At 53.7% G+C, this 25,655-nt stretch overlaps 9 protein-coding genes across 9 annotated transcripts; 5 read left to right on the forward strand and 4 right to left on the reverse strand.

The window, feature by feature from the left end:
* Positions 1–1,487: 1,487 nt before the first annotated feature.
* Positions 1,488–2,708, forward strand: BDZ99DRAFT_473381 (uncharacterized protein; the record flags this gene model as incomplete). The annotated part of the gene is made up of 2 exons (XM_033721825.1): positions 1,488–1,553; positions 1,611–2,708. The coding sequence occupies 2 exons, from the start codon at positions 1,488–1,490 to the stop codon at positions 2,706–2,708; spliced, it is 1,164 nt and encodes a 387-aa protein (XP_033581254.1).
* A 1,833-nt stretch (positions 2,709–4,541) lies between these two features.
* Positions 4,542–6,030, reverse strand: BDZ99DRAFT_495807 (uncharacterized protein). Its single transcript, XM_033723403.1, has 3 exons — positions 5,463–6,030; positions 5,118–5,389; positions 4,542–5,056 (listed from the first exon to the last, which is right to left on the reverse strand). The coding sequence occupies exons 1-3, from the start codon at positions 5,630–5,632 to the stop codon at positions 4,953–4,955; spliced, it is 546 nt and encodes a 181-aa protein (XP_033581255.1). The 5' UTR covers positions 5,633–6,030; the 3' UTR covers positions 4,542–4,952.
* Positions 6,031–6,864: 834 nt separating this feature from the next.
* BDZ99DRAFT_516900 (DUF676-domain-containing protein) lies at positions 6,865–10,510 on the forward strand (the record flags this gene model as incomplete). Its single annotated transcript, XM_033725112.1, has 2 exons — positions 6,865–7,046; positions 7,102–10,510. 2 exons carry the CDS (start codon positions 6,865–6,867, stop codon positions 10,508–10,510), a joined length of 3,591 nt encoding a protein of 1,196 aa, XP_033581256.1.
* A 386-nt stretch (positions 10,511–10,896) lies between these two features.
* BDZ99DRAFT_234768 (uncharacterized protein) lies at positions 10,897–12,639 on the forward strand. The gene is made up of 2 exons (XM_033713546.1): positions 10,897–12,380; positions 12,452–12,639. The coding sequence occupies exons 1-2, from the start codon at positions 11,282–11,284 to the stop codon at positions 12,490–12,492; spliced, it is 1,140 nt and encodes a 379-aa protein (XP_033581257.1). The 5' UTR covers positions 10,897–11,281; the 3' UTR covers positions 12,493–12,639.
* Positions 12,640–13,123: 484 nt separating this feature from the next.
* On the forward strand, positions 13,124–13,681 carry BDZ99DRAFT_234896 (uncharacterized protein). Its single transcript, XM_033713547.1, has 4 exons — positions 13,124–13,145; positions 13,220–13,351; positions 13,422–13,520; positions 13,648–13,681. The coding sequence occupies exons 2-3, from the start codon at positions 13,248–13,250 to the stop codon at positions 13,516–13,518; spliced, it is 201 nt and encodes a 66-aa protein (XP_033581258.1). The 5' UTR covers positions 13,124–13,145; positions 13,220–13,247; the 3' UTR covers positions 13,519–13,520; positions 13,648–13,681.
* Positions 13,682–15,026: 1,345 nt separating this feature from the next.
* BDZ99DRAFT_459989 (uncharacterized protein) lies at positions 15,027–15,847 on the reverse strand. The gene has a single exon (XM_033719282.1). It carries the CDS (start codon positions 15,690–15,692, stop codon positions 15,192–15,194), a length of 501 nt encoding a protein of 166 aa, XP_033581259.1. The 5' UTR covers positions 15,693–15,847; the 3' UTR covers positions 15,027–15,191.
* Positions 15,848–16,294: 447 nt separating this feature from the next.
* BDZ99DRAFT_495811 (uncharacterized protein) lies at positions 16,295–17,390 on the forward strand. Its single transcript, XM_033723404.1, has 2 exons — positions 16,295–16,838; positions 16,902–17,390. The coding sequence occupies exons 1-2, from the start codon at positions 16,368–16,370 to the stop codon at positions 17,262–17,264; spliced, it is 834 nt and encodes a 277-aa protein (XP_033581260.1). The 5' UTR covers positions 16,295–16,367; the 3' UTR covers positions 17,265–17,390.
* A 117-nt stretch (positions 17,391–17,507) lies between these two features.
* Positions 17,508–18,259, reverse strand: BDZ99DRAFT_567954 (uncharacterized protein; the record flags this gene model as incomplete). The annotated part of the gene is made up of 2 exons (XM_033727743.1): positions 17,508–17,750; positions 17,807–18,259. 2 exons carry the CDS (start codon positions 18,257–18,259, stop codon positions 17,652–17,654), a joined length of 552 nt encoding a protein of 183 aa, XP_033581261.1. The 3' UTR covers positions 17,508–17,651.
* A 448-nt stretch (positions 18,260–18,707) lies between these two features.
* Positions 18,708–22,593, reverse strand: BDZ99DRAFT_567955 (uncharacterized protein; the record flags this gene model as incomplete). Its single annotated transcript, XM_033727744.1, has 6 exons — positions 18,708–19,278; positions 19,339–21,640; positions 21,691–21,789; positions 21,843–22,342; positions 22,393–22,497; positions 22,548–22,593. The coding sequence occupies 6 exons, from the start codon at positions 22,591–22,593 to the stop codon at positions 19,109–19,111; spliced, it is 3,222 nt and encodes a 1,073-aa protein (XP_033581262.1). The 3' UTR covers positions 18,708–19,108.
* Between the last annotated feature and the right edge of the window lie 3,062 nt (positions 22,594–25,655).

Here is a 25,655-nt window from a genome sequence, read left to right on the forward strand (position 1 = left end):
CCGTTGCTGGTGCTATTGGTATTGATATTCGGGTCGGCCTTGCTGGAGGGACCGTCTTTGCGGAAGCTTGATTTGGACCTTCTGCGCAGGTTCTTAAGGAAGGGCATAACGAGGGCGGACGTGAAGCTGTCTGGCAGCAGGTGAGCGGAGGGTAGCGACGGGGCGTTATCATGCGATGGAGACCCGGGGAAAGCGAATGACGGCGGGTGGGGAGCACGGCTGGGACAGAGCAGGACGGGGTATGTAGGTGCAATGCAGGGAAAAACGGGAGGACAGCAGCGAGCGGAGGAGGAGGCACAAGACAGCTCCAACGCAGAGACCAAAAAGACGGAGACCGCGGACGGGCTGCAACGTGGTGGTGAGTGAGGGTGGAGGATCGCTCGGAGCGGCAGCAGTTCGGGCGCTAGATTAAGCTATCTAGCGGCAGGTTTATCTCTGCATGCACTGGCACTTGTCGATGCTCTTGAGCAGCAAGTGGGCAGGGCGCGCGTTTGCCACCGCTTCTTATTGCTGCTAATTGTACAACCAACGGCGCCAGCAGGAACGGACCCCGGGCGTCTGCGAGCAGGACAATGCGAGCAGCGCCGCGAATCGCCTCCGAACAGCCTCGCACTGGAGAGCTTCACGTGGGCAACTGGGTGGCCAGAGGGAGATTGGCATAGGCCCAGGGAAATGTGATGACGCAAGAGCCGTACTTGTTTCTCCAGTTCCAAGCGGTGGAGGCTCCAGGGCTCCCCAGCCGATTGGCAGGAGGCCCACACCTGGCCGAGATGTGGTAGCGCTGGGCAAGATAGCCGGCCCACGGAATGCCGAATGCCACGAGAGCAGAACCACGGGAGAGCATTCAGCACGGGAGGCTGTCCGTGGACGGGCATCTTCAAGACCCTTGTTTCTACGAAAAGCAGTTGCGGTCGGTGGTGGGTGGCACCTGTTTCTAGCATCATGCTCTCCTCTCCAGCGCAAGAGTTCAGATCATCTACACATCGTACTGCAAGGCTGTGTGACTGCTATCAGAATCGAGCCGTGCACCAGCGTCTGTCCGTTAAACTGCAAGCCTGCACAGGTTATGCACGCCAAGGGCGTAAAATACCGCCGTCGTACTATCCGGCTGCAGCGGGCTAGCGGCGTATCCACCTTGAAATGCCTGCTCCCGGCGTCGCTTTGGAGACGGCCCAATCGCAAATCCTCAACCTTGGAAGCTTCTTGCACCAGGCGCCCGCGAGAGATTGCAGCCAACGCCGCCGCTCACGACAGAAGCACTCCGCCCCGGCAATTCATCCAGCCTAGCCTCGCCGGCTCATTCACCAGCCCTGGGCCCTACCCGCAGCCACGCCAGGACCGACCAGTTCTTCACCGAGGCCGTGCCCGAGCGCTGCTCTCCCTCGCATGCCTCCGCCCTCAGCTCACCCCGAACCTCCTGAAACACTTGCGAGCAACCTCTGCCTCTGCATCCAAGCCAGCTCTTCGAATCTGTGACTGCTGCGACTATGGCTTCCGCCGACCAGCCCGCTGAGGTTGCCAGCAAGGTTCTGCGGAGAGCCCAAGTCTCAAAGGTACAACGGCCGGCCTCCCCTCCCCCTAAGCATTGGGTGCTGATACTCAGTCTGCAGATGACCCGGGCCCTCCAGAACCGCCTCGCCTTAGCCAATGTGAAGATCAAGCACGGCTGGGAGGATTTGAGCCTCGACGCACTCGAGCCGCGAGTTGAGATGGAACTCAAGCGGAAACGCCCGGGGTCGAGCAATGAGACTATGTCCTCAGCATCCTCCACAGTCTCCGACCGATTCTACCCCCATAGCGCCCTCGACTCCTCCCCTCTTGCGGCCCCGATATTTTCAGACAACGTCCGCCGCTCTGGGAGCAGTTCGAGCCAGAGCAAGCGCCCGAAGCATGGACACTTGTCCAAATATCCAGCCTCTAGCAACCATGCCCGCGTGAAGGTCAGGACGTCAAACACAACTGCTACCTCGTGGAAGAGTGCCTATAGACTGCCCGAATCTTCGCCGGTGTACCACGGTAGACATGCACACTTCGGACGGATCCAGCATGCCCCAAGCCTATCCTTCGTCTCGGAAACCTCAACCGTGCCAGACTCCCCCTCGCTACTCTCCGAAGACGACGATGAAGACCTTCCAATCACATCATTCCAGGTCCGAAGCTCTCTGCGGTCTTCTCCTCCCCGAGCACCGCGCACGCCGCCGCCCGCTGTCGCTCGCTCAGCCCGACTTCGCAATAGTGCTTTCAATGCCTCCTCTCGCAACGAAATGAAAGGCGAAGAAGATGCCAACCTACTAATGTATCTAGCCACTTCCCCGTCTCCGGCTCACCCCAGCACGTCCAAACCCCGTGTCTACCCTCCTACCACGCCTCCACCTAAGTCGACACCACTACCGTCGTCCATGATGTCCACCCCAGGAGGAGGCGGGGCACCGTTCTCAGGTTTCGGCCTCAGCACACCTTCGGCAAACCTCAACTTTGCGGAGTTCTTGAACATGACTCCCAGTCCAGCTCAAATGGCTCAACCATGGAACCGAACTCCTGCCGCTGGAAAGACCCCCCTTATGGCGCGGGAAGCCCGGAAGCGACTCAACTTCGACACACTACTCCCACCCACAGGCAACAGCCCGAATGTTGGTGTAGAGCGAACCCGGGTCGGAAAAGTAGAAACAGGACTAGGCATGGATCTTGGCGGAGAGCTCTGTTCATGAACAACATACAGACTGGACATGTTTTCATCGCGGACACCCCACATACGATTACCCCTGCCGTCAGTCTACGAGACAAACGACTAATGACTTCGACACGACCCTGGATTTTCCAGATCATGCTGCCAGCCCAGCAATCCACGCCCGCACGGCCTTTTCTATCACGTAATCTTCTCGCTGTCCTTCACCCTCATAGCAACGGCGTTTGCTTCAATACATTTGGGACGGCTTTTGTTTTGATATTCTAGCACCGGAGTTTGGTTCTCACATCCTTGGTTCAGCGATTTTTCTTGGGGTGTTTTTGGTCTCCACTACCAGCGATCTGGAGCCGTCTTTCATCACTCCATCTAATTCCCTCAAGGCCGATACCCGACACACATGCAGTCGGCTCCGCTTGAAGCCAGATACCACGGGCGGCTATTTTTGTTTGCCATCCTCCTTCTTCCCCCCTGTCCTATTTCCAAGTTTTGCTTAAGCGAAGCGCTTCACCCGCAACCGCTTGCACAACGCATTGTCTCATCTCGCATTACCACACGACCACCCTTTTCTAGTTCCACACATGTATTTCTGCAGCGGCACTATCTGGCCAAGGAGGATCAGATCGGGATCACGGATCAATTAGGTAGATACACCAGGGCAGGGGATAGGGCTTTTTTTAGTCTAGCACGTATGTTTGTAGCGAGCCGGCCACAGCCGAGCTCTTCTGGGCTCAGCTCGAGAAATCAAGAAATTTAAATCTATTCATGAATCAAGATAGCCGACGACGGAAAATCATGGCTCGATGACGACTGACGCCACGGAGGGCCGGAGGCGCTTTAGTGATGCCCCCCTCCCGGTGGTGGGCGGCACGTGTTGCGATGGAACGGAGGTTGTGCGACATCCTCTTCACAACCTCTCAGCAAAAGACATAGAGGACTGAGCCGTGCAATTAAACAGCTGCAAGAGCGAAAAAGCAACAGTGTCTATCATTCATCTGATCGCTGACCTCCCTGCCCTGCCTCTAACCCCTCAGCACTGCAGCTTCTCAGCTGCCCCCTCAACCCGCCACCCTCGCATTCCAGCCCCCTCCTCCCACTTACGCGCCTCGGCGCGTCCCTCGCGCGTTTTCCAAGGTTTTTTCGTGCCAGGGCGTGCTGATTGGGTGAGCGGTGGTCGGGGACTCTTGCTGGTTTTGGAGGCGGCGTTTGCTTACGTGGGGGAGGGTGGTGGTATGGTAATGTATTTTTTGTGCAGGAGGGAGTGGCGCTAATGGGTAGTTAGGGATTTAGAAGGAGTCTATGCGTCGGTGGCAGGGGGGGGGATGCGGGCTGGGGGTTCATGCTGGGAGGGCGACGGAGCTGGGTCCGTACCTCCTAGTTAGTGGGAGGGGGGGGGAGCATTGGAGTGTTTGAAACCCTTTTTTTTTTTTTTAATAGACTTTGGGTATGCGTTTGATGTCGTGGTTGCTGCTTTTCTTGCGACCCTTCTCCAGCGAGCAGCCTCGCTCTCGCAGACCGTGGCACTGAGGTGTGCATTCAGCGGCTCAGGGGCACATCTGCTGGAAAGCAGAAAGCAGAAAGCAGAAAGCAGGAAATGGGATTCCTGTCAGCAGTCGGCATTCGCGAAATTGCGCGGTCAGCCGGCTGGTTAAGGGCGATAGGCGGGAGCAGGGTGTGGTTTGTGCGGGGGATCTGCTTTTATTGGCTTGATGGGTGGCGTTTCGTGAGGGCCGGGGTACGCGGAGGTGGGATTTGACTCGCGGATGGGAATTGTGAATTGTTGCATGCTGGGTGTGTTTGGATGGGAGAGGGGCCGGGATTAGATGTGTAATTGATGGATGTTGTTGGTTCATGTAACTTATGTTGAGGCATTGCTTGCAGTTACTTATTCTTCTACTATGGAGGGAGGAGTTTCTTAGAGCATAGTTAGGAGCATCATCGTTAGTTCTGAATGGTCTCGAGAGTTATGGTATTATGTGCATTCTTCAACCACCAAAACTATCGACATTAACCACAGTTCTTCGGTTCTACTAAGGTCTTTTTTCTCCACAAACCCCTTGAAATGCACGCTTGAAGACATGCTGCCCTCTGGTATCTCCATACTCCTAAAACAAACCAGATGAACTTCTCGTGCCCAAATCCATATACGCCACCCGATGATATAGCTCCATGCTCGTATGTACCATATCAATCATTCCGACAAACACAAAGAAGAAACACATTTATAGCGAAAAGACCGAACCAGGAGTGGAGTAAGTGAATACAGCGCTCAGTCATACTGGTTCTGGCTCACTTGACTCGCCATAATGATCATCCATATGAGGAAAACAGTCCCGATAATCCAGAAAGCGAAAACGGCGTCCCAGCTTTGACCTATGATATCCATTAGCTTCTGATTTTCTTCTGAGTCTCGTTCTAGGACAGGTAGACGTACATATGCTGTTCTGCTGCAACCACGCCAACGTATTTCCGCTTGGTCCCGTGAACTTCTCATTATTCACGTACGTCTGGCAGAGGTTGTTCACGTTGTGCCCGCCAAACAATTGTATCCCTGTCGCAATGATGCCGGTGACGAACAGGACCAGCAGGATGAAGGAGAGCAGCATCATGATGCCTGGCAGCAGCCGCTGCTGCATGATCAAAATGAGCTCGATGAGGATGAAGGCAATGGCGAGGGATCCGACGGTGACACCATACGGCAATACCCTGGACGCAAGCATATCAGTCAGTGGCTGTCGGACCAAGGCGACGGCTGTGCGAGGAAAATGAAAGTACGTACCATGGTGTCGGCTGTCGTAGCTGGCTTTGCTGCGTCATGAATTGCGCGTTGATTCCTAGAATCGTGCCCGCCGTGGCTAACATGATGATGGTCCAAATGTTAAGCTGGGCGTCGGGCCAGTAGTACCGCTCCCGCACCACAACTGCTGATCCTACGACCGTGCGCGCCATTGCTGTCGATATGTGGGTGTGATGCTGTAGACTTCGGAGAGTTAATTCGTAGTCGCTGTCGTATCACTCAATGAGCTTTGCGCCGAATGTTCGCGCCGGATGTTGAGGATAGAGTTGGTCGCAAGTTCCTGAGGTGAGATTCAGGTGGACGATTCGTATGGAGGCGACAAGACTTGAGTTATGGGAGGTTTCGGATGGAACAATCCGGGAATGCCACGATGCGGTGATGTGGAGCGAGTGACGCAACTTCGACTATGGATGCGCGGGCGCGTCGGCGTATGGGTAGCGGCGCGAATGAGTTGGAACGAATGTGTAGTGTGAAGTGAAGATGTTTGAAGAAGCTGAATCTGCACAGAGGTGCCTCAGATGGAATTGGGGGAAGAGTTGTGAAGGGGTGGTTGGAGGTTGGTATCGCCAGCCCCCCACCAGCCACCACTTTGCGGCGAGCATCCGAGGCCCTGCAGGATTTCATCATGGCAAGATAAAATCACTCCTGCAGGAAACATCTTAGCGGGAAAATTTCTTCGAGTCGAATTGATAGTCGCTTCAGCTTAACTACGGATGGTGTGTACAAAAACAACATAGTTGCTCTTTCACTGTAATGGCTCAATTCTCGAAGTCTCAGACAATAGTAAAGTATGTATGTACAAAATCAATCCAGGCTATGCTCGCTACCACTATAGAACAACTAGCTTGTACCTTACCGTTTTCTCCGTCGGGCAACCTAAGTAGTACGCGCTTGTGTCTTGGCCAGCTCCTAGATCTATGTGTCTCGATATAGGTAAATGGTGTAGCAATGTTGGGGCACGTGACTCGTCCTTTCTCTGCATAACCTCCGCATTCGCCGGCATAATAAGGTTGTGCTTCTGTGCATTAATGAAGCTCGAAGTATAGTGCTTCATTCCGACGTCGGTGGAGGGAAGCTTTCAGGCGCCTTGTACCTGCCTTACAGCTAAGAATATTAAGCTACAAGGTCGCGTGAAGAGTTTACCAGAAGTAGGCACGCGCACGATGATGCCAGCCAAGCTTTGTTTGGATGGAGTGATTCCGTGAGTTGTCGTCGCGTTGATAGCACTTGACAGCGCAGCTTGCCTCCTACTACACCTCACACGTCTCTCCTTGCTATCCCACCGCTCTACGAACGGCGATAGATGTTGAAGGCCGCTGCCATGCGCGAAGTCTGGTAGAAACAGCATCCGTCAACTACCGAACGCACTAGTAGCTGGGCATTCATGTTGCTCACCGCGCGCTCCTACGGACTCGCCCAACTCCCCGACAAGGGCTGCGAGAATTCTCCGCCGTCCTTTTTCTTGCTAAACTCGTCGAAGAGGGAACAGTTGGCCGCTGAGGAGCAAGCACGTAGGATGCTGCTTGTTCACCAGATCGGAAGTGTGAAAGTTGGGGAGGTCATTCGGTAAGCATCACGGAATGCTCCCATGTCACTGAGGTTAACTTAACCATGGCTTTAGCTATTCTCTTACATATACCCCCTCCGAGGATCGCATCCTTCCTTCTCCCACCCATCTCCATGTAAAAATCAAGAACAGTTCCGCTATACCCCTCCGCGCTGCATACCTCCATGGCCCCTACACTATCCATGTCGCAACATATCCCTCTACCTTCAACCCAAATCGTAAAGTCGAATCCCCCAAAAAGGAGGGCATACCGGAGTTTGAGCCGAACTTGAAGGCTGGTGGATCGTGGAGTGCGACGCTCACCCTGCCCGAAGACATCCGTGAGGTCAGCGGAAAAACAAATCTGAAGCGGACCGCAGACGGGGAACCCAAAAGCGCAACATGGATCATCGAGATAGCCTCACAAATACTTTTCTCAACTTCTGCGTCTGTGAATTACGAACTTCTTGTGGCCAGGGATGAAAGGTCGCTAGATTTAGGCTTTTCGGCAGTAACGGGAAACAACCATGGCGCTCCGGGCCACGTTAAGGACCACCAGCAGGCGGCGAAGCGGAAACACAATAAGCATCATTCGGCCCAACCAAAGGGCGTATACTCGAAGGCGGTGAAGCTGGTTGTGGAAGATACGGAGGCCTTATGGAACAAACCTCAGCTACCCGTGTGGGCTGACGATGATGATGACGATAACCAGCAGTCAGGAAGCTCGCGGGAACATTCTGGATACCCTGGAGGACCGGAGCGTCGCTCTAACACACAGAAGCGGAAGAAAATTCATCTTGTCATCATCACTCATGGCTTGCATAGCAACACCGGCGCCGACATGCTGTATCTCAAGGAGAGCATTGATGCCTCTGCCAAGGAAGCCAGAGAAGGCAAGATCAAACGAAGGAAGTCTAGCGCCAGTAGAGCGAAGAGGTCGTCTACCAATTCCGAGTCACCAGACGCGGACAAATCGGACAGCAATCAAGGAAATGCAGAAGCATCTACAGCACCATTGTCAGGTGGCCAGGAAGACATGGAAGAAGAAGAAGATAGTGATGATGAAGAGGTTGTCGTTAGAGGGTTCCATGGCAATGCTATCCGCACAGAGCGAGGCATTCAATATCTCGGGAAGCGCCTTGCGAAATATGTCCTTGAACTCACATACCCAGACCAGCCTTTCTTGCCCGTCAAGACGTCTACGGGAAAGAAACTCTCAAACACATTCTCCACTACGAAGGCCGACCCCGACGAAGGTGTCCCAGCACACGCTGGTAGCAGTATCTTGCGTGTAGAGAGCCCAGTTGAGGATCGTGCGTACAGATATACTAGCATCAGCTTCGTTGGCCACTCTCTGGGAGGACTTGTTCAGACATACGCCATTGCATACATCCACAAACACTCTCCAACGTTCTTCGAGGTTATAGAACCGGTGAACTTCATCTCGTTAGCATCCCCATACCTCGGCCTGAGTAACGAGAACCCCATGTATATCAAGTTCGCTCTTGATTTTGGTCTTGTTGGCAGGACAGGTCAAGATCTCGGCTTGACCTGGAGAGCACCCACAATTGCACGCAGTGGCTGGACTGCCATGATCAGTGGGCTTGGAAGCTCTGCTCAGAAAGAGCAGCGCCAACCCGATCCAGGCTCTAAACCTCTTCTCCGGATCTTGCCCACGGGACCGGCCCATCATGTCCTACGAATGTTCCGCAACAGGACACTCTATTCCAATGTGGTCAATGATGGCATTGTCCCGTTGCGAACTAGCTGCTTGCTTTTCCTAGACTGGAGAGGCCTCGGGAAGGTTGATAAAGCTAGGAGGGACAATGGACTGATAGGCACAGTTGCAGGCTGGGGATGGGGCCAACTGACAGGGCAAAACACGTCCTCACCTAATCCATCCAGAGTTGGCTTCTCGGATGATGACGATGATGGACTGGAATCACCTTCCGGGCGTGATGACGTGGTCCCTCAGCCTGGTGTAGACGTCACTAACGAGGACAATGCAAGTCAAAACACCATGGCTGAACCCGAGGCGCATCAGTTCTTGGATGGAAAGAAACATGCTCCAACCGAACTCGCAACGAGCTCTAAAGACGTCCCACAATCCACAAATACTCTATCAACATTTCTCAATTTTCTCCGTCCGTCAGCAGCTCACACTAGTAAAGACCGCAAGATGTTCCGAAGAAGTCAGACCGTGGCAATCGGAGAGGGTGAAGGGTTCAGTAGCGGACCGTCTTCTGAGACCGTATCGGAACCAGCCAACAACACCACCAGCCAGCAGCAGAGCAAGAGACCTGGTGCCACAAGGGGCGACTCCATTCTAAACAATCCTATGGATCTCCGTGCGCCACCGAAGACTACAATCTTCGAATCCGCCGGTGACCTTCTGAGTCCGCCAGTGCCTCCCACTTCTTGGATCATCGATCCTGCTTCGCGCTCTCGGACTATATTTCACGACAGAGTCTACCACCCAGAGGATATTCCTCCTCCGCCAGTGAAACGCCCTAGTCGATTGACTAGGTCGTTCTCCAGCGAGCAGGGGAGCTTCGCTTCCGGCAGCAGTGAGCAGAGTCAAGACGACTCTGGTGGTATGCGCGTCGAAGAAAAGATTGCCAGAGCGTATCACAAGGACTTATCATGGCGCAAAGTCCTCGTCCGACTTGAGCCAGATGCACATAACAACATCATTGTCCGGCGTATGTTCGCCAACGCATATGGCTGGCCTGTTGTCAAACACCTTTGTGATACGCATTTCGCAGATACCTACGCTGCAACCACCCGCGATGAGAATGAGCCTGCAGTTGACCGAGCGAATGGTGTCGACAAGCCTGTGAAAGAAGACGGTGAAGAAGTCAAAGGCCAGAGTGACCTGTATCCCCCAGCTAAACGGACGGTCAGCGAAATGAGGGAGGTGGCCGATGAATTAGCACCGCTTAAGGGCTCTATGGATGGTGCAGGTGGATATGCCCACAGTGCGTCTAATCGGAGTCTCAAAAGCAGAGACTCAACAGTGTGGGACGATTCGTATTTCGACGGTACATCGGACGAGGACGACGATGACGAAGGTGACGACCGAAACGCCATCCAGAAATTCCTACAACGACAGCCGCCAAAGAGCCACAGACGAACTTCCAGTCAGGCCAGCGACGAAGAGAGTGACGCAGCTTCTACTTCTGGAACTAGTCAGGCAGAGATTGCGGACTTCTTGACGAGGTCACCGCCACCTATGGAGGGTCATCGAGGGCTTGGTGTTTCTCCACGCAAGGTTTCTGCATCTCCTCGCGAACCTGACTCACTCGAATCAATGCACACCCCTCGCCTGCCGAAGAGCCCTGACAGCTCTCAAAGTCTCGGTAACACAGCTGGCCTAGGTCTTCGTCGTTCTCTAGAGCTGGCATCTCCAACGTCACCGAGCGAAGGCCGCAAGAGAAGCGGCAGTGGACGGGTGGAACAAGTTGCGCGGTTGAGCTTTTCGTAAGATCGGCCTTGAGGTTTGCTTTTGGTTTATCATAGCGGTAGATTATATTAGTGTCGATATTTCAAGGTTTGCATACACAGCGATGATATAGTTTTCTTATTTGCTCCAAGGCGCCCAAGTGTCACGGGGATATTGGGACGTTTTCAGAGGCATTGCGAAGGTGTCCAGCGCATGATGAGTCGGTTTTTATGATTGAAATACCCCAAGCGCAATTGAATGTAAGATGGTTCGTATAGCTCAATCATCGCCTCGTATCATCACTTTTCCTACTGCACAACTTGGTGAAGAAGCGGGTGCTCTAGTTCGAACCTCAACAAGGTCTCTAGCCACCTGCTCTCATGTGAACGCGACGACCTTCTCATTTCCATCCCTCAATCGTCCAATTTTCTTCACAGGACCTGAGTGTGACGCGTCGAAGCGAGCTACTTCACCTCACTCCTGCTCGCTCAACCTCTTAAATCGTCCAACGCTCCTCCACCTCCTACCCTTTACACCACCGTTCGAGCCCTACCTTCACGCACGATCGAGTACAACACACCGCTTTCCACGCGCGAGAGCGCCCATTGCTTGTCGAGCGTGCTGTCCCCTTCACTCTTGTGTGCGTCACAAGTCTCGAGCCGTCCATTGTCGTCCTTCCGTCAGCGCGCTCACACGCTCATCACAACGACCACCACGCTTCGACCGTCGCGCATCGATCTTCACGCCTCGCACGCACCTCTTATCGCCACGTCATATAACACACACGCACACTGCTCCTCCTTGACCGCCGCAATGTCCGATGTGAAACACAGTCCTTCGCTAACCTGGCCCTTCCCGCGACCATGGTGGCAGGACGACGGCCCTCGATCGGATACATCAAGCTCTGGCTCTGACCTGTCAGGCCCGACTCTCAGCCAATCGATCGCGCCAGCTCTGCCGATTCCGCAGATGCGCTCGCTGGCACTGTGGGACTCGCACAAGACCAGGGATCCGTTGAAGCCGGTGGCTCGTGGAGGGCTTCGCAGGCGCGGAGATATCAGCGATTTGAAAGCTGCACAGGCTCTATCTCGAGGTACGTATACGGAGCGCGACACTACACGCACACAAGCACAATCTGTTTCTGGCGCTGGCGGTTCTGCGGTTGGGTCTGGGTCTGATACTGGGTCTGGTGGGCGGTTGGCTCGCGGTGCGAAGGAGGACTTGAAAGAGAATAGAGCTGGGCAGAAGGACAAGGATAAGGCTCCGAATCTACCTACCTTGAAGAGGGTGAAGGCGATGGAGAACCTTCGTGGCGAGGAACGGAGCGGCTCTGGCGAAGCTTCCCACTGCGTAAGTGTCCCTCAACGCATTATTGAGGCAGTACTGAACAAACAGGTTCTCATCGGGCTTCTGAGGGCCGTCCGAGCCTCCAGAGTCCGCGGCACGCGAATCAAGATCCGACAGAGAATGCGCGCTATACTGCCCCCGATCCGAGAGGAAGACGAGCCGGATTCGGCTGAGTATCGCGCCTCCCAGACTCCCCTCAAGAAGCCAGCTGACCCCGCAATCAGCGAATACGACACCGATGTTCTGGAGTCCGGCATCGGCGGCCAGCGAGCCGTGCTTTACACGAAACCCGCAACAATGCCGCAAATCGTGGACGTTCCGTCGCGACGAGTGGGCTACAACATCGCGAACTTCCTCCAACGAAAGCCCAAATCGGCCCCCCTCAGCGTCGCAAGCCCGCTGCAGAACCTCGAACGCGGCCTGCTGGATGATCTGACAAGGGCAGACCACGGGTACCGAATCGAGGCGCAAGTGTCCGCAATTGACCCTCAGCGTGGAGGCGGCCCGGCGTCCCCTCGGCGTCGACGCAACGTGAACAACGGCAATGAGGCGACAAAGCGTCCAGGTAAACGCCCCACCCTTCCGTGTCAAGTGTGCAATGTTGAGGATAAAGGCTCATTATTCACGTATCCGAAGCACCACTGCATCGTCTCCGGGCACCTGTTCCGCGAAATTAGGCTCGCGAGTCTGCCCCCTGGCAGCAGCATTAACGACGTTCCTGTGAGCTTTTGGGACGCGAGAGGGGTACGCGTGGGGTGTGAGGTGCCGGTGGGGTGCGACGCTTGCGGGAGGAATGTCGGGGGGAGGGTCTGGCAGTGTGAGCTGCGGGCGTGCCGGCAGGAGGTGTGTTGGAAGTGTTGCTTGAAGCTGGAGGCGGAGTGGATGGAGAGGGCAGTGCGGAGTCACGGGGAGGGGGGGTAATGACCGGATTTTAGGCGTTTTGGGGACTTTTAGGAGATTGAAGGACTCGATGTGGCGACCCCCTTGGTTGGTAATGTCGGTCTTTCTGGGTAGTTTAATGGCGAGACTTTCGGTGCTTTTGGGTGTTTTTATAACGCGATGGGGCCGTTTTAGGGGTTTTGGGAGCTTTGTTGCTTCTTCTAGGGACGCGGTGGGGCGACTGTTGGTCGCTTATGTTTGTTTTCTTTTAGGTAGGTTAACAACTACGCTCTCGGTGCTTTTGTGGGTAGTTGTGGAAAGGTTGGTTTATTTAACCCGAAGTGGGTAGGTGAAATTTACAAAGTATCGTCGTGTCACGTTTCTTCCTCTTCAAATCTTCCTCTTCGTCGTTCCATTTTTCAGTCTAGAAAGAGGTGCAGAATAGCTCCAGGTGGGTAAAATATCATCCAAAACTACTCAAAAGAAGTCTCAATTCCTCTCGTGCAAATTTTTTCATGTCTCTAGCAGCGATATCAAGCGCTTTTCTGGCAGGATGACGCCGTCTGAGGTGCCCCTAATGGTTCTGCAGAAAGCGACAACAATGTCACGTTCTGGATGGCCTATAATCAGAGACTACGAAATAGCAACACTTTTTCGGTACGTTGGCAACGTCAGGAGCGCTCTTAAGCGCCGAGTGGGAACTAGGGAAGATGTAACATTTCGGAAGCTCTATATCAGACTTCGTCAAATCGCGGTACTTTTCCAACACGATAGCGGCGTTTGAGGGGCCCCTAGGGGCTCAGCGGAGTTTAAGCAGGATGTAAAGGTATGCAAGGCGTATACCAGGCTTCCCCGGATCTCGAGACTTTTCCAGGCAGGTGGCGCTGGAAGGAGTCCTCCGAGGACCCTAGAATTTTCAAGAAGGATGTAAAGGTCTCTAAGGTCTATATTAGAACTCGGTAATTTACGGCACTTTTCCAGCAAGACGCCGCTGGAAGGGGTTCCCCCAGAGGCTCAAATTTTCAATGAGGATGTAACGTTCTCGAAGGCCTATATTCGATCTCCCCGGATCGCCGTGCTTTTCCAGGCTCGCGGCGATGTAAGAGGGGCCCTCGGGGCCTCGGAATTTTAAACGAGAATGTAACACACCAGAGGCTGCATATTAGATGCTGCGAAGTTGTAGTAGTTTTACACATACACGGCGACGTAAGGGTACCCTCAAGAGCTGAGAATTTTCACAGACGATGTACCGTTTCGAAATCTGCGTATTAGGCGCTACGAAATCGTAGTAGTTTTCCACGAACATGCCATTGTATAGGGTCCTTTAGGTACGGAATGATTTCCTGGTGAGGATGTCAAAGTCCGCAGGGTGGGAATTGGACGCTCTCGAATTGTAGTGGTTTCCCAGGTACGTGCCGCTGTCTGAAGTGCTCTACATATGCATGCGAAATCGGAGGCTGATGTCAAATTTTACAAGACGCGAATCAGACTTCACGAAACCTTGGTACTTTTTTACGTTCACGCCGTTGTTTGAGGTCCCTCAAGTGCGAATGGAAAGCTAGGAGACAACGTTAATGTTCAAGAAACGTGAATTGGGCTGTGAGATTATGGTAATTTTCTTGGTACGTGACGCCGTTTGAGGTTCTTCGTGTACTGATTTGAAATTAAGAGGCGATGTTAAAGTTCGCCGGGTGTAAATTGAACGCTGTGAATTCGGAGTACTTTGCTAGGTATGTGACACTGCTTGAGGCGCTTTGAGTTCGGATGCTGATTCTGCTTGTGTGTCAAAATCTGCACGACGCAAATTGCACGGTGTCCAACTAGAGTGCTTTAATAGGTACGCGCCACCGTCTGAGGTACCTCACGTACGAAGGCGAGATCGAGTCGCGATGTCAAAAATTGCAAGGCTTGAATCAGGAGGCGTGAGTTCGCAGCTCTTTTCTAGGTACGCGACGCCGCTTGAAGTCCTTAATGACCATACTCGAGCTCAAGCGACGATCTAAGGGCCACAAGACGTAGATCAGAGGGTGCAAATTTATGGCTCTTTTCCCGGGTTGTAACGCCGCTTGAGGTAGCCCACATCCGGACCCAAGGTCTAGTCCAGATGTCAAAGACCGCAGGGTGTATATCACAAGGTGCGATTTCACAGCTCTGTTTCCGCATGGTGACGATTTTGGGCTGCCCTCACATCGACATGAAAATCTAAGAGGTGATGTCAAAGTCAATGGGGTGCATGTCTGGTCTCGCGGTGTGAAAAGTTGACGGCGAAGATACGTTCATGGGGAAAGACAGGCACGTTCATGTAGGTTATGAAAGGTATTTCATTTTGAAGGATCGTACTTCATCACCATCCATTTCCAAGCATTTCCGCTGAGTACAAAAGAAATCCAGAGACATGACGGGAAAGCCAATCCTAGTAGTCATCCATCATTCCGAACAGCAACAATTCCAACTTCAGCATTCCAGTCCACAAGGCAGCGATCGAGGGAATCTCCCCTTAGTCGAGCTCATCAAACTTTCTCTTCTTCTCGTGAACATGAGCCCAAGAAGCACCAACAAAGTAAGCCTCCATAGCTCGAAGAATTCGCTTGCGGGCCGCGCGAGGACGAGTAAGATCAAACAGGAGCGCCTTCCGAAAGATTGGGTTCTCATCCAGCAGCTCATCCCAAGCATCCTCAGTGTCCTCGCCATCCTCGAATTCGATCATGCCAGGGTTATCCCAATGAGTGATGACAGCATCTTCGAAGAAACGTCGCAGCTTGGATTCTTCAGTGGTATTGGAGTAAAGGAAATGCATGATGCGAAGGTCGATGACGTAGAGTAGTTTCGATCGTTCTGGATGCTCGGGTTCCGAGATGTTTTCAGCGAAGAGCCTGGCCATGGCGAGATTTTGAAGACGGGGCGCAACGAGCATGTCCGCAAGAACCCAGATCTTGGCATGAGTGCTGACACCAGTCCCCTCTTCAGCCTCGGCCAGAGCATAATTACCAGTGTACATGAAGTTGACGAAATGACCGAAGATGATGTCGTCGACGTTAGGCAGGTGAACTCGTTTCTCGGTCGCTTCTTTGAATCCATGAACGGGGTCGAGGGCTTTCTCGAAGAACTTCGCATTGGAGCAAAGGAGATAGCTTTGGATATGTCAGCTGTTCGTGGAATCGCCAGTGTCTGGACCGACGACAACCTCGATCGACGGGCTCTTCATCCTATGCAGTGTTAGCATTGCTCTGACATATTGCCAAAGGCAGAGACCAACTTACATGGCGAGCATCAGCCATCCATAGGCTTCTCCCTTAATGCGAGGTGGTGGACCGGCCATTCTGGAGTTTCACTCTGGTAACGCGCAGCGTTTTGCGGGTGATGATTTTGGGGCGTCCGGCGCGAAAGAGTTCTAGGGAATGAAATGAAATGAAATGAAGATTGAGAGAGCGTCCAGCGCAAGAAAGGTTGGTGTAAGATAGGGGGAGGTTGTTGGAGTGGAGAGGAAGAAAGATGGCGGAAGAGATGAAAAAGTGAGGAGGCTGGGCCGGCCGTTTGTCTACGCGACATTTCACTTCCTCACCGGACTACACTTCCAGCAGGCTGCTCTGACTGCTGAGTCATCCATCTGCCATATCTTCAGACGTTGCCACAGTTTCCGTCACTGTCGTCACACTTTCATATCACCGCCACCATGGCTTCCACCGACAACAACGAGCAGACCGCAGGCATGAAGCGGAAAGCCGAGACCTCAGAGAGCATGCTTCCGTCAAAGATAGCCAAATCCGGCGACGATGTCCGCGGCACTGACTCTGAATATGAGAGCGATGAGAGCGAGGAGAGCAATGAGACAGAGATCATCACCACACCAGCCAAGTCCCCCAAGATCAGCCACGAGCTGTACCCCTTCAAGCGCATCGACGCTCATCCGCACCTACCGGCAACTAATTCTCCGCACCATGCTCACATTGTGGAGGCCTCCGACTCGGACAACATCAAGCTCAGCCTGGCCGACGGTATTGCGACGGTGCTCTGGAACTATAATTCGAAAGCCCTCGAGATCTTCCTCGATCCCAAGTACAGCAGGCTCGAGTTTACCGTCAAGTATTTGAAGGATAGTGAGCAGTTCAACTATGCGATCATTCGCAACCTCAACATGGTCAAGGTAAATGATAGAGACCTCATACGGGCTCCCGCGTTTCGTCCTTGCTAAGAAAAGGGTTTTTAGGCTGGTATGTACAGGACCCGGTACAAGACCGACCAGGGATATCAGGGGGGTGGATGGCATGACTGGAAGAATCTGGCGGAGGCGAGAATCAACTACTCTGGCGCTTGGGAGTATATTCTGGGGAGGGTGTCTTGCCATAGCCTAGGGGCTTGGTGGGGCAAAGGAACCAAGGGGTTGCACATGGTAGGAATCCCTAAGCGTCACACACACGACAGGACTGTGGAAGACGAGGAGGAGGGTCGCGCTATTGGTAGCCAGCTGGCTTCTACGATGATCTCGCAGAGAGTGTGGGCTCCCACCGCGGAGGTCACGATTGCCTTCAGGTACAACAATATGGAGACGGGTTGGGTTGATCTGGTCTGAGTACCTAGCTAGGTATGGCGCCGTTTGAGGTGTTCAACGAGTTTTGGGGTTATGCAAAAGGATGAACCGCTGTCCTGTTCGGATCCATGATAGTATACCAAAGGACCCATGGCAATGGCAAGAAGCTGTACACACATCTATGGTGGGGCATTGAGTCTGCTTCGTGAGTGATGCTAACAACACGTGGGCTTCTACATGAGTGAAATGTCAAGACTCGAGTCAATCATTTCACTTCGTCAAATTCACCGCTCTACCAATCTTGATGAGCCATCTCTCCAGGGCCCTTCCGGTTACTACTTGTCCTTCAGCTGGGTAGCCGTCGTTGATGTTGCGCATCTCGCCCCAGCGTCCATAGCTCTCAGCGCAATAGGCGCCAAAGGTAGACTTCTAGGCTCCGGACAAGCTGATCAAGGCTTCGGCTCGCGTCTCCCATACGTGACAATTTCCCGATAGTATTCTCTGATTGATACGCTCAAACCATCCCGCCTATGAAATTTTAGTCAGTCAAAGTTATGACAGGAAGTTCTAGAAGCTCTACTTACGCGAACATAACTGCCCTTCCGATGGATGACGCTGCTAAACGAGGTAGAGCCCACGGGGAGCAGTCGAACGAACTCAAAGATCTTGATCTTCGGATCCAAGAACTGCTTCAGTGCTTCCGGGTCATAGTTCCAGAGTACCGTCACCACGCCATCGGCGAGGCGGAGATCACTGACGCGGAACTCGGGTTCGTTTGTCCCGAATTCCTGGTCTAAATCTAAGATGTGCGGCCAGTCTAGAGGAGTGGTGTCTGGGAGGAGGGCGCAGTCCTTGACGTATTTGACGGGTGCTTCGCCATCGCCTGCGGTTTCGGAGTCTTCACTGCCGTAGTCGCTGATGATGTCGTCAGAATCGCCGAGACGATCTCTAGGTTGTGTTTTCTTCTTCTTCGAGGTGTCATCGCTGATGTCGCCGGCGTGGTTGGAGTCCTCCATATCCGTGTCGGCGGGGCTCATCTTGTCGTGGTCGAGGGTGACTCCGAAAGGTGAAAGAGAGAGAATGTGAGGGATGAACGCATTGCTCGTCGCATGGGTAGCTAGCTGTGCGGGGCCATGCTTCGTAACGCTGTATGGACCAAGAGACCAAACTGCGAGATTTCAGTGAAGACAACTTGACATTCGGATATGACGGTGGACTATCCGGATACTGCTGTGGCTTGGATTAACATCCAGATTTGGGTTGAGAGATCTTTGGTTTCTGACCTCTTTTCTCTCCTCTCCAGAGGGATTTAGGTTTGAACTGCAGTCAGCTTCTACTCGAAACCGGAGAAGAAGGGATTCAAGTCGATAGATGGCTCAAATTTTGTGGGACAATGACAACTAGTTGTCCAGGTGGATGAGTATCCCTTAAAAGATATAAAATGGAACATTAAACTCTACTGCTCTCATATCTTCTTCATGCGTGACGCCTTCATGATAAGTGAATCCCTCACTATGATTTTCAATTTGATTGCCATGACTGCAAGACGCCACCTTCTTCACCGCAAACAGTCATCAAGTTCTCTAAAAGTAACCAGTCTCAACTCACATCCAATCCAATACAAGATTTCGAAAGAGATTCGTTTCATACACAATTTATCATTGCCATATACTACACCCCCTCTCCATCCTCATCAGCAACATCATCAACCCAAGCAACAAAATCAACCCAAACCCCAAACACCTCTCACAAACTCGGCCGCACATACTCAGGCTATCCAGCACGTATGCTGTAGCCCAAAAACCCACACAAACCTTGAGCAAATTTGCAGAACGCTATCAAACACACCTTCTGCATACAAGCAGACACTCGACAATCAATCCCGCTCAACAGTTCTGTAGATAATTGCTAGGCACAAGGCCCGGCCTGCCATTCTTCCCGACAACCTGCGCCTCCCACCACCCGTCGTCCTGCAGGCGCAACACGGCGAGGATGTCGCCTTTAGAGAAGCTGAGCTCCTCGGGGATTTGGGCTTGGTACATGTACATAGCGCGAGCTGAGGAGAAGTTAGTCCGACTCTAAATAAGAAGGCGAGAGGAAAAGGGAAAGCACTCACCATAATGCATGATCATACGACCTTCCTTAGTATACTGCCTCGGTTCTGCAACGCTCTGGCTTCGAACTCTGGTGCTGAGCTGGCCAGCACCTGCACCGCCGCCACCGCCGCCACCGCCGCCACCGCCGCCACCGCCGCCACCGCCGCCACCTCCAGCGCTGCTGTATCCAGCTTCGCTAGGAGCATAGTACGCGCTCTGCGGCCTGGGATTGCCTCCGCCTCCACGGCTACGCTGGCTACCGCCGTACACGCTTCCCTCGCCTCTCTCACTGCCAGGGCCCGGGGCAAGCTGTAGTGCCATGTCGCTGCCTCGTGAGCTGCTGGGACGATCATATGATTGACGGAACTGTGGTGCTGGGCTCACGGCGCGGGATGCGGGACGGGATGAGGGAGTCTGACGGCTACTGCTGTATGCTGGATTGGGAGAGACTGCACGAGGAACAGGCGCTTGGCGACCACTGCTGTACGCAGGACTGGGAGAGACGGCGCGAGGGGCGGGCGCCTGGGCTGGCGAGCCGCCACGAGTATAAGAGTCGCGGGATGCGGGGATTTGACGACCACCGCCGTACGCTGGATTGGGGGAGACGGCGCGAGGAACGGGAGCTTGGCCTGGTGAGCTGCCACGAGTGTAGGAGTCGCGGCTGTATTGCTTGATCGGGCTGGAAGATTGTGCTCGAGGCCGGCCGCCGGCGTTAGACGCAGCGTAGGGATTCGGCGAGGGAGCACGGAAGGTCTGGGGTGCTTGCGCAGATGGTGTTTGATAGAGTCCTGGACGAGGGCTAGTTGCTCGTGGAGGACCGGGAGAAGGAGCTCGAACGACTTCTTGGCCTTGTCCTGCACTGGCGCGTGTGGTTGAACGAGAACTTGACTTCTGGTTGGAGCTTGAGTTGCGTTGGTTTGCTCCTGTGTTGTACATGCTTGTCTTTTGGTCGATGTATCTCTGAGTTGTTTGCTGCATCTGGCGGGCCGTGTGGGCAGGCTGTGGTGCTCCAAGACGAGACATGGGCGGCTGTTCGTAGGACGGTGGAGGCGTACCGCGCTGTGCTGCACTCACTGCGCTATTTACGAGTGGAGTAGGGATTCCTCCAACTGGCGTGTTGGCGTTTCCTGGCGTTCCTGGAGGTGCGGGCGTGGCAAGACCGTGGTATCGATCTGCTGACATGCGAACAGATGTTTGCTTTGTGACGCCCTTCAGCTCTGCCAGGGCCTGGGCAATAGGGTCAAGCTCTTCTGGTTCATTACTTTGAGCTTGTTGCTGCTGTTTTCGTTTGTCGGGGGATGCAACATCAAACACGTTATTCCCAATGTTTAGCTGAAAGTTTGCGCGAGGGTCGACTGGCTCAGGGCTTGCTGACCGTCCTTCTCCTCCAAGGATCCCACGCGCACCTTGACCATAGCCTTGTTGACGAGTGGGACTGATGTTTTCGTTGTTGCTTCTCCTGGAAGATGGTGCCCATGTGTTACGGCTGCTTGGAGTTATGACAGCTGCCTGGGCCGGTTCCTTCTCATGTTTGCTCCTCCTACGGAACGGGCTATGACCTTGGAAGAAACCACTCTTCTTTTTCTGGACTTGCCTATCATCTAGTGGCTGTGCAATGGGTGCCATAGGTTTCCCTGGGGAGTTCGATCCACTGGGGAGGTCGATATTGGAGAAATTTGAGCCACCAGAATAATCGCTATGCGAATCTCTGCTCGACGGCCGTACGGGACTAGGATTGCCTCGTTCGGGACTAGGATTGCCTCGCTCGAGACTAGGATTGCCTCGTTCGGGGCCAGGATTCCCTCGTTCGGATGGAGCACCAGGCCGACAGAACTGCGTCATCCCGTCCATTGGGAATTCGTTGTGAGGCACCTTTGGACCATCTCCATACTGGCTCTGCTGGTACTGCTGGCGTGCCTGTTGCTGGGCATGGATCAATCGGGGCTCTGGTTGGATTCCCCGTGATGACGGGGGATTTTGAGGCTGCTGGGGCTTTAATGGCTCAGGATTTGGGACCGCCTGGGGGTCTTTCAGGCCCAGCTCTTTGGCCAGTGGGTTGCTTGGATCGTGGTGAGATTCGAAGACGGATGGTTGAGGCGATGAGGTCCGGAATGCTGGATTCATGGTCCGCTGGAATTGTGCCACGGAGTAATTACCGTCATCTGAAGTCTCTGACGAATTGTCGTTGACATCTCCCCTGCAGAAGTTGATAAATTTAGGCGGATCAGGTATCTCTTGGCCAGTTCCAGCATCTTTGATGAAGCCCATGATATCCTTTTCGACATCACAGTCTTCGAGTGACAATCGAATTCTCTCGCATGACTAGCACATCAATTAGAACTGTATCTTACCAGCTAGATAGTGAGACTTACGGCGTCATCGCTGACGCAAACAGTCGATGCGATATTTGCAAAAGTCCATAGACTAGCCTTCATGAAGTCTATGCGTTCCTCTTCGAGGTCTTGGAATTTCTGGCAAATTATTAGCAACAATCTAGCAATGAAACACAAGCCGGCGTACTCACGTCACACCCAGCCTTCCAGTCCCGATTCCATCTCCCGGTAGTTTCCTCCAGTACTTTGACAGCGGCTTCGTAATCAGCGCTGGTACTGGATAGCTGGATCTGAGTCTTCTCCAACTTCGCCTTGTTCTTCCGTTCCTCCTGGCCCATGACCATGTGTGCTTGGGCGAGAAACCCTTTAATCTTCAGGCAATCCTGTTCGTAGCGGTCACGCGCCTTGTTAACCGCCATCGTCTGCTGTGTCTTGGTCTTGAGCAGCTTTTCGATCCCAGACTGTACAATCTTCCGCCGCTCCTTCATTCCACCAGCGAAGGCAGCCAGCGGCTCTTCCAACTCGCTCTTCATTTGTCCCGCAATATTCTGGTGGGACTTGCCCATAGATTCGACTTCGCCTCGGACAATATCGAGGGACATGCGGAGGGTGCCAGCTTCGGAGGAGCCGAGGGGCTTTCGGGAGAGATTGAGAAGCTTTCGTGCGTATTCATCTTCGATAGCTGCGCGAGCTATCCGTGTGTTAGTGCAAGACATTCGATCATTAGAACGGGAAGTTTACCGGTGTAGAAAGACTTCAATTCGTCGCCGGTGACTTTTGCGTTGTGGAGTCGCTCAAGCAGTGGACCGACGCCAGCGTCATCCTTGCCCCAGAAGTTGTTGGCAACTAGCACCGGTTAGAAGGTTAATTGATCATGGTGTTCCAGTTCTGCGTACAGGATAGAGATACTGAGGGCGGCTCTGAGACGGAAGTCCCAGGCATCGCGCCTGTTGTTTACGTGTTCGACGCAGATTCTTTGAGCGAGTGCGATTGAATTGCCTGTAATAGGGCTTTGAGAGACCTTGGAATCAAGGCGCCGGTAAGGATGAGCCTGAGATATCGAAATATGGAAGACGTATGGGTTGCGGGTGAGCGTGGAATGAAGCTGCGGAGGCAGGGATCCAAGGTGGTCGTCGCGAGTAAACAAGCGCACGTTCACCCAGACAACCAACAGCCCCACCAATCGCATGCCAGCCAGGCGCCCCCCACACCTTTTCCCACAGTGGCTAGTGGCAGCTGTCAGGTCCCGTCGGCTGAGCAAGAAGCATGGTACGAGTTCCACCTCTATTTCAAGTCCCGGAGTTCTTCTATGCAACACGGGAGTGCCTCTGGACCACAGCGCCCTTGGTCCACACCCAAAGCTCACTCATTATGTGAGCCTACACCTATCATGAGCACTTCAGACTGTGTCAAATATGTGCAGATGGGACAGGTCATTCAGATGTACTCCTGAAGACCTGCCAGATTTTCAATCACCGCGCAACTTCCATCGAATACTGGGGCGCCCCAGGCAGTGCCAATCCGTGGCTGGCCCTCAAATCTTGTTCTAGGAGGCGGCTCTATTATCAGTGTTTGGAGTGCATGGCGCAATTCTCGATGAACAGGAGGAGATGGGCCGTTGTGAAATATTTCAAGACTGTCCTACCTACCAATGCCCAGCGTCACTCGATGCAGCGTCCAAAGCCATCACACGTTCGTTCAGAACTATCCCCGAGGACGTGAATCAGATCCCTTTGTGTATATGTTGCAGGTCTTTGTTGTAGGCACTCCACGGGCTGCCGCTATTGCACATACGTTTGAGAGGCTCACAATCTCTAAAACCTTGACCATCGCACTTCGAGCACCACAAGAGATGGCTAATGTGTACATCCAGTCTGATTAGATGATATGGAGAGAGTCCTATATTTGAGGTGATAGAGCTAGTCACGTGATATGGACAGCTGGCTTCTTGTGTGCCAGCAGGCGTGCCAGCCCGATTTGTAGCAGTCAGGCAGTAAAGGCGGTAGCATGGAGCAGATCCAAGTCCTGTGAATATGAGTGCACCCCAGTGTTTTGCCTGGCCGTAACACCCACAGGCGCAGTTGTCGCATTGCTGCTGCCCTCTCCCGGACGCGGAACTTGCCGCTGGTGAAGCCGAACCTCATCCACATCCAGCGCGTTGTCTCCCTCCTCCACCGTCGACCATCCTCAACCCCCACCCGCCATCTCCCTCTCCCCATTGCCCTTTCTCGCCGCTGAAGCGCCTCGATGGAAACGCTGGTCTAAATGAGCCAACTTCCGTGGGGCTCAAGTCAGCACCAGAACCGCCGCTTAACACCCATTTCAACCGCTTTCACCTCTTCTCAGCGCCATACCCCCTCGCCCAATAGCCCGTCACGCGCTGGCTTCTCTCCACCCACCGCTGGCTTTCCGTCGCTGCCACCGCCCTCCTCCCGACAAGGTGCAAGCCGCGCATCCTCCACATCCTCGACCTCCTTCCCATTTTCGCCCTCGCAAGCGGGACAGCAGCCGCCGGCAAACCAGCTGCTGTCTTCCGCCCGCGCCAGAACCATAGCTTCCTCGGCCTCCTCTCAGCTGGCTTCCTCCGCCGCAGCCTTGTCTACCGCGTCAAAGGGTGGTGGAGGTACTCCGAGCAGCGGCGGAGGAGCCAAACTCGCCCGGGCCTCACCCTCACTCTCACAATCCAGTGCCGTGGGCTTGCCTAGCACTTCCATCAACTCCAGTTCCACACAGCCTGGACAGTCACTCGCCAAGATTGTTATTGCGCAGGTTTTCCTAAGCCTGACCCAATTGCAGTCCATCAACGAGGACAAAGATAAGGCCAAGTGGGAGAAGATGGCGGATCAAATTCGCGAGGTCAGTCACATCGCGCCTGCCCACCGTTTGCATGTGCAGTCTAACATCTAACCTCACCTTAGTTGATGAACTCCCACGGAATGGAGGTCTACACCAAATCCTTCCGGCGCTTGCTGCAGAGTAGTGCCGGGCAGATATTTCCTGGCGCCAGGAGCTCCGACAACTCTGGGAGCTATACCTTGCTTGTCACCGAGGTGCAGAATATTAGGCACGATCCTCACCAAGCGTTCAGAATCGCGGAATCCATCGATACATCCGAGGGCGAGATCTTTCGCGACTTTGATCTCTCTACGTTCATGGCGCATTTCAGACTAGATCCTGTCGAGAAAACAATGCTCGCCCTCGCGTTCAAATCTGCTCAAAAATCGGACCTCCGAACAAAAGGTGAGTCTCGTTCTGAGGTGGCATTTTCATTCCACTAACTTCATCCAGCCGATGCGATCCTCGCGAATAACTACTCAGATCTTATGCAAACAGTCTCCCGCCCAGTTATCGAAGCTCAAGATGAGTTGCCCTCTGACATCCTTGTTGCGATCCTCGACCGCCTTATCCAAGATCCCCCGCGCGACTGGAGCGAGGAGCAGAGACAGTCGTTATCGGTCGCCGTAACATACAGGTACCAGTTCGTTGGCCTGCCATTACCAGCAGACGTCGGTGCCGCATTGCACCTAGTCGAGCTCACCGATGCTAAGCAAAACCCCTTGGTTCATACTCTGCAACGTGCAGGACCCCAAGCGACGGCAACATTGGAGTCGAGCAAGGAGTTGCTGGAATCTGTGGAGACTCGGAATATCAGCTACCAGCAGGTTGCATGCGCCCTGCTCTTCATGGTTATTTCCCAAGTCGTTTCCCACAACGGCCAAGCCTACAATGCCAGCAATTTCGTTGCCGCTCTGCGACAGCACCGTGCTGGACAACAGCTCGACTGGCAAGACGTCGTGCATGCTTTCGATCGAGACGGCCTCCGCGTCACTAAAGCACAGTTTCTGACCCTTTACGAAGCTCTCTATCCCTTGGCAATCGAGAACGACAACTTCGACCTCCAGCTGCTGTGGGGAGGATCTTGGAACTCAGAACTCGCTCAATTGTCCTTCATTGTTGCTTTCCTCTCATGCACCCCTGACGAAGTAGATGCCACCAAGATCCCC

The sequence above is a fragment of the Mytilinidion resinicola genome, assembly GCF_010093595.1.
Source record: "Mytilinidion resinicola strain CBS 304.34 unplaced genomic scaffold BDZ99scaffold_4, whole genome shotgun sequence".
Lineage (NCBI taxonomy): Eukaryota > Fungi > Ascomycota > Dothideomycetes > Mytilinidiales > Mytilinidiaceae > Mytilinidion > Mytilinidion resinicola.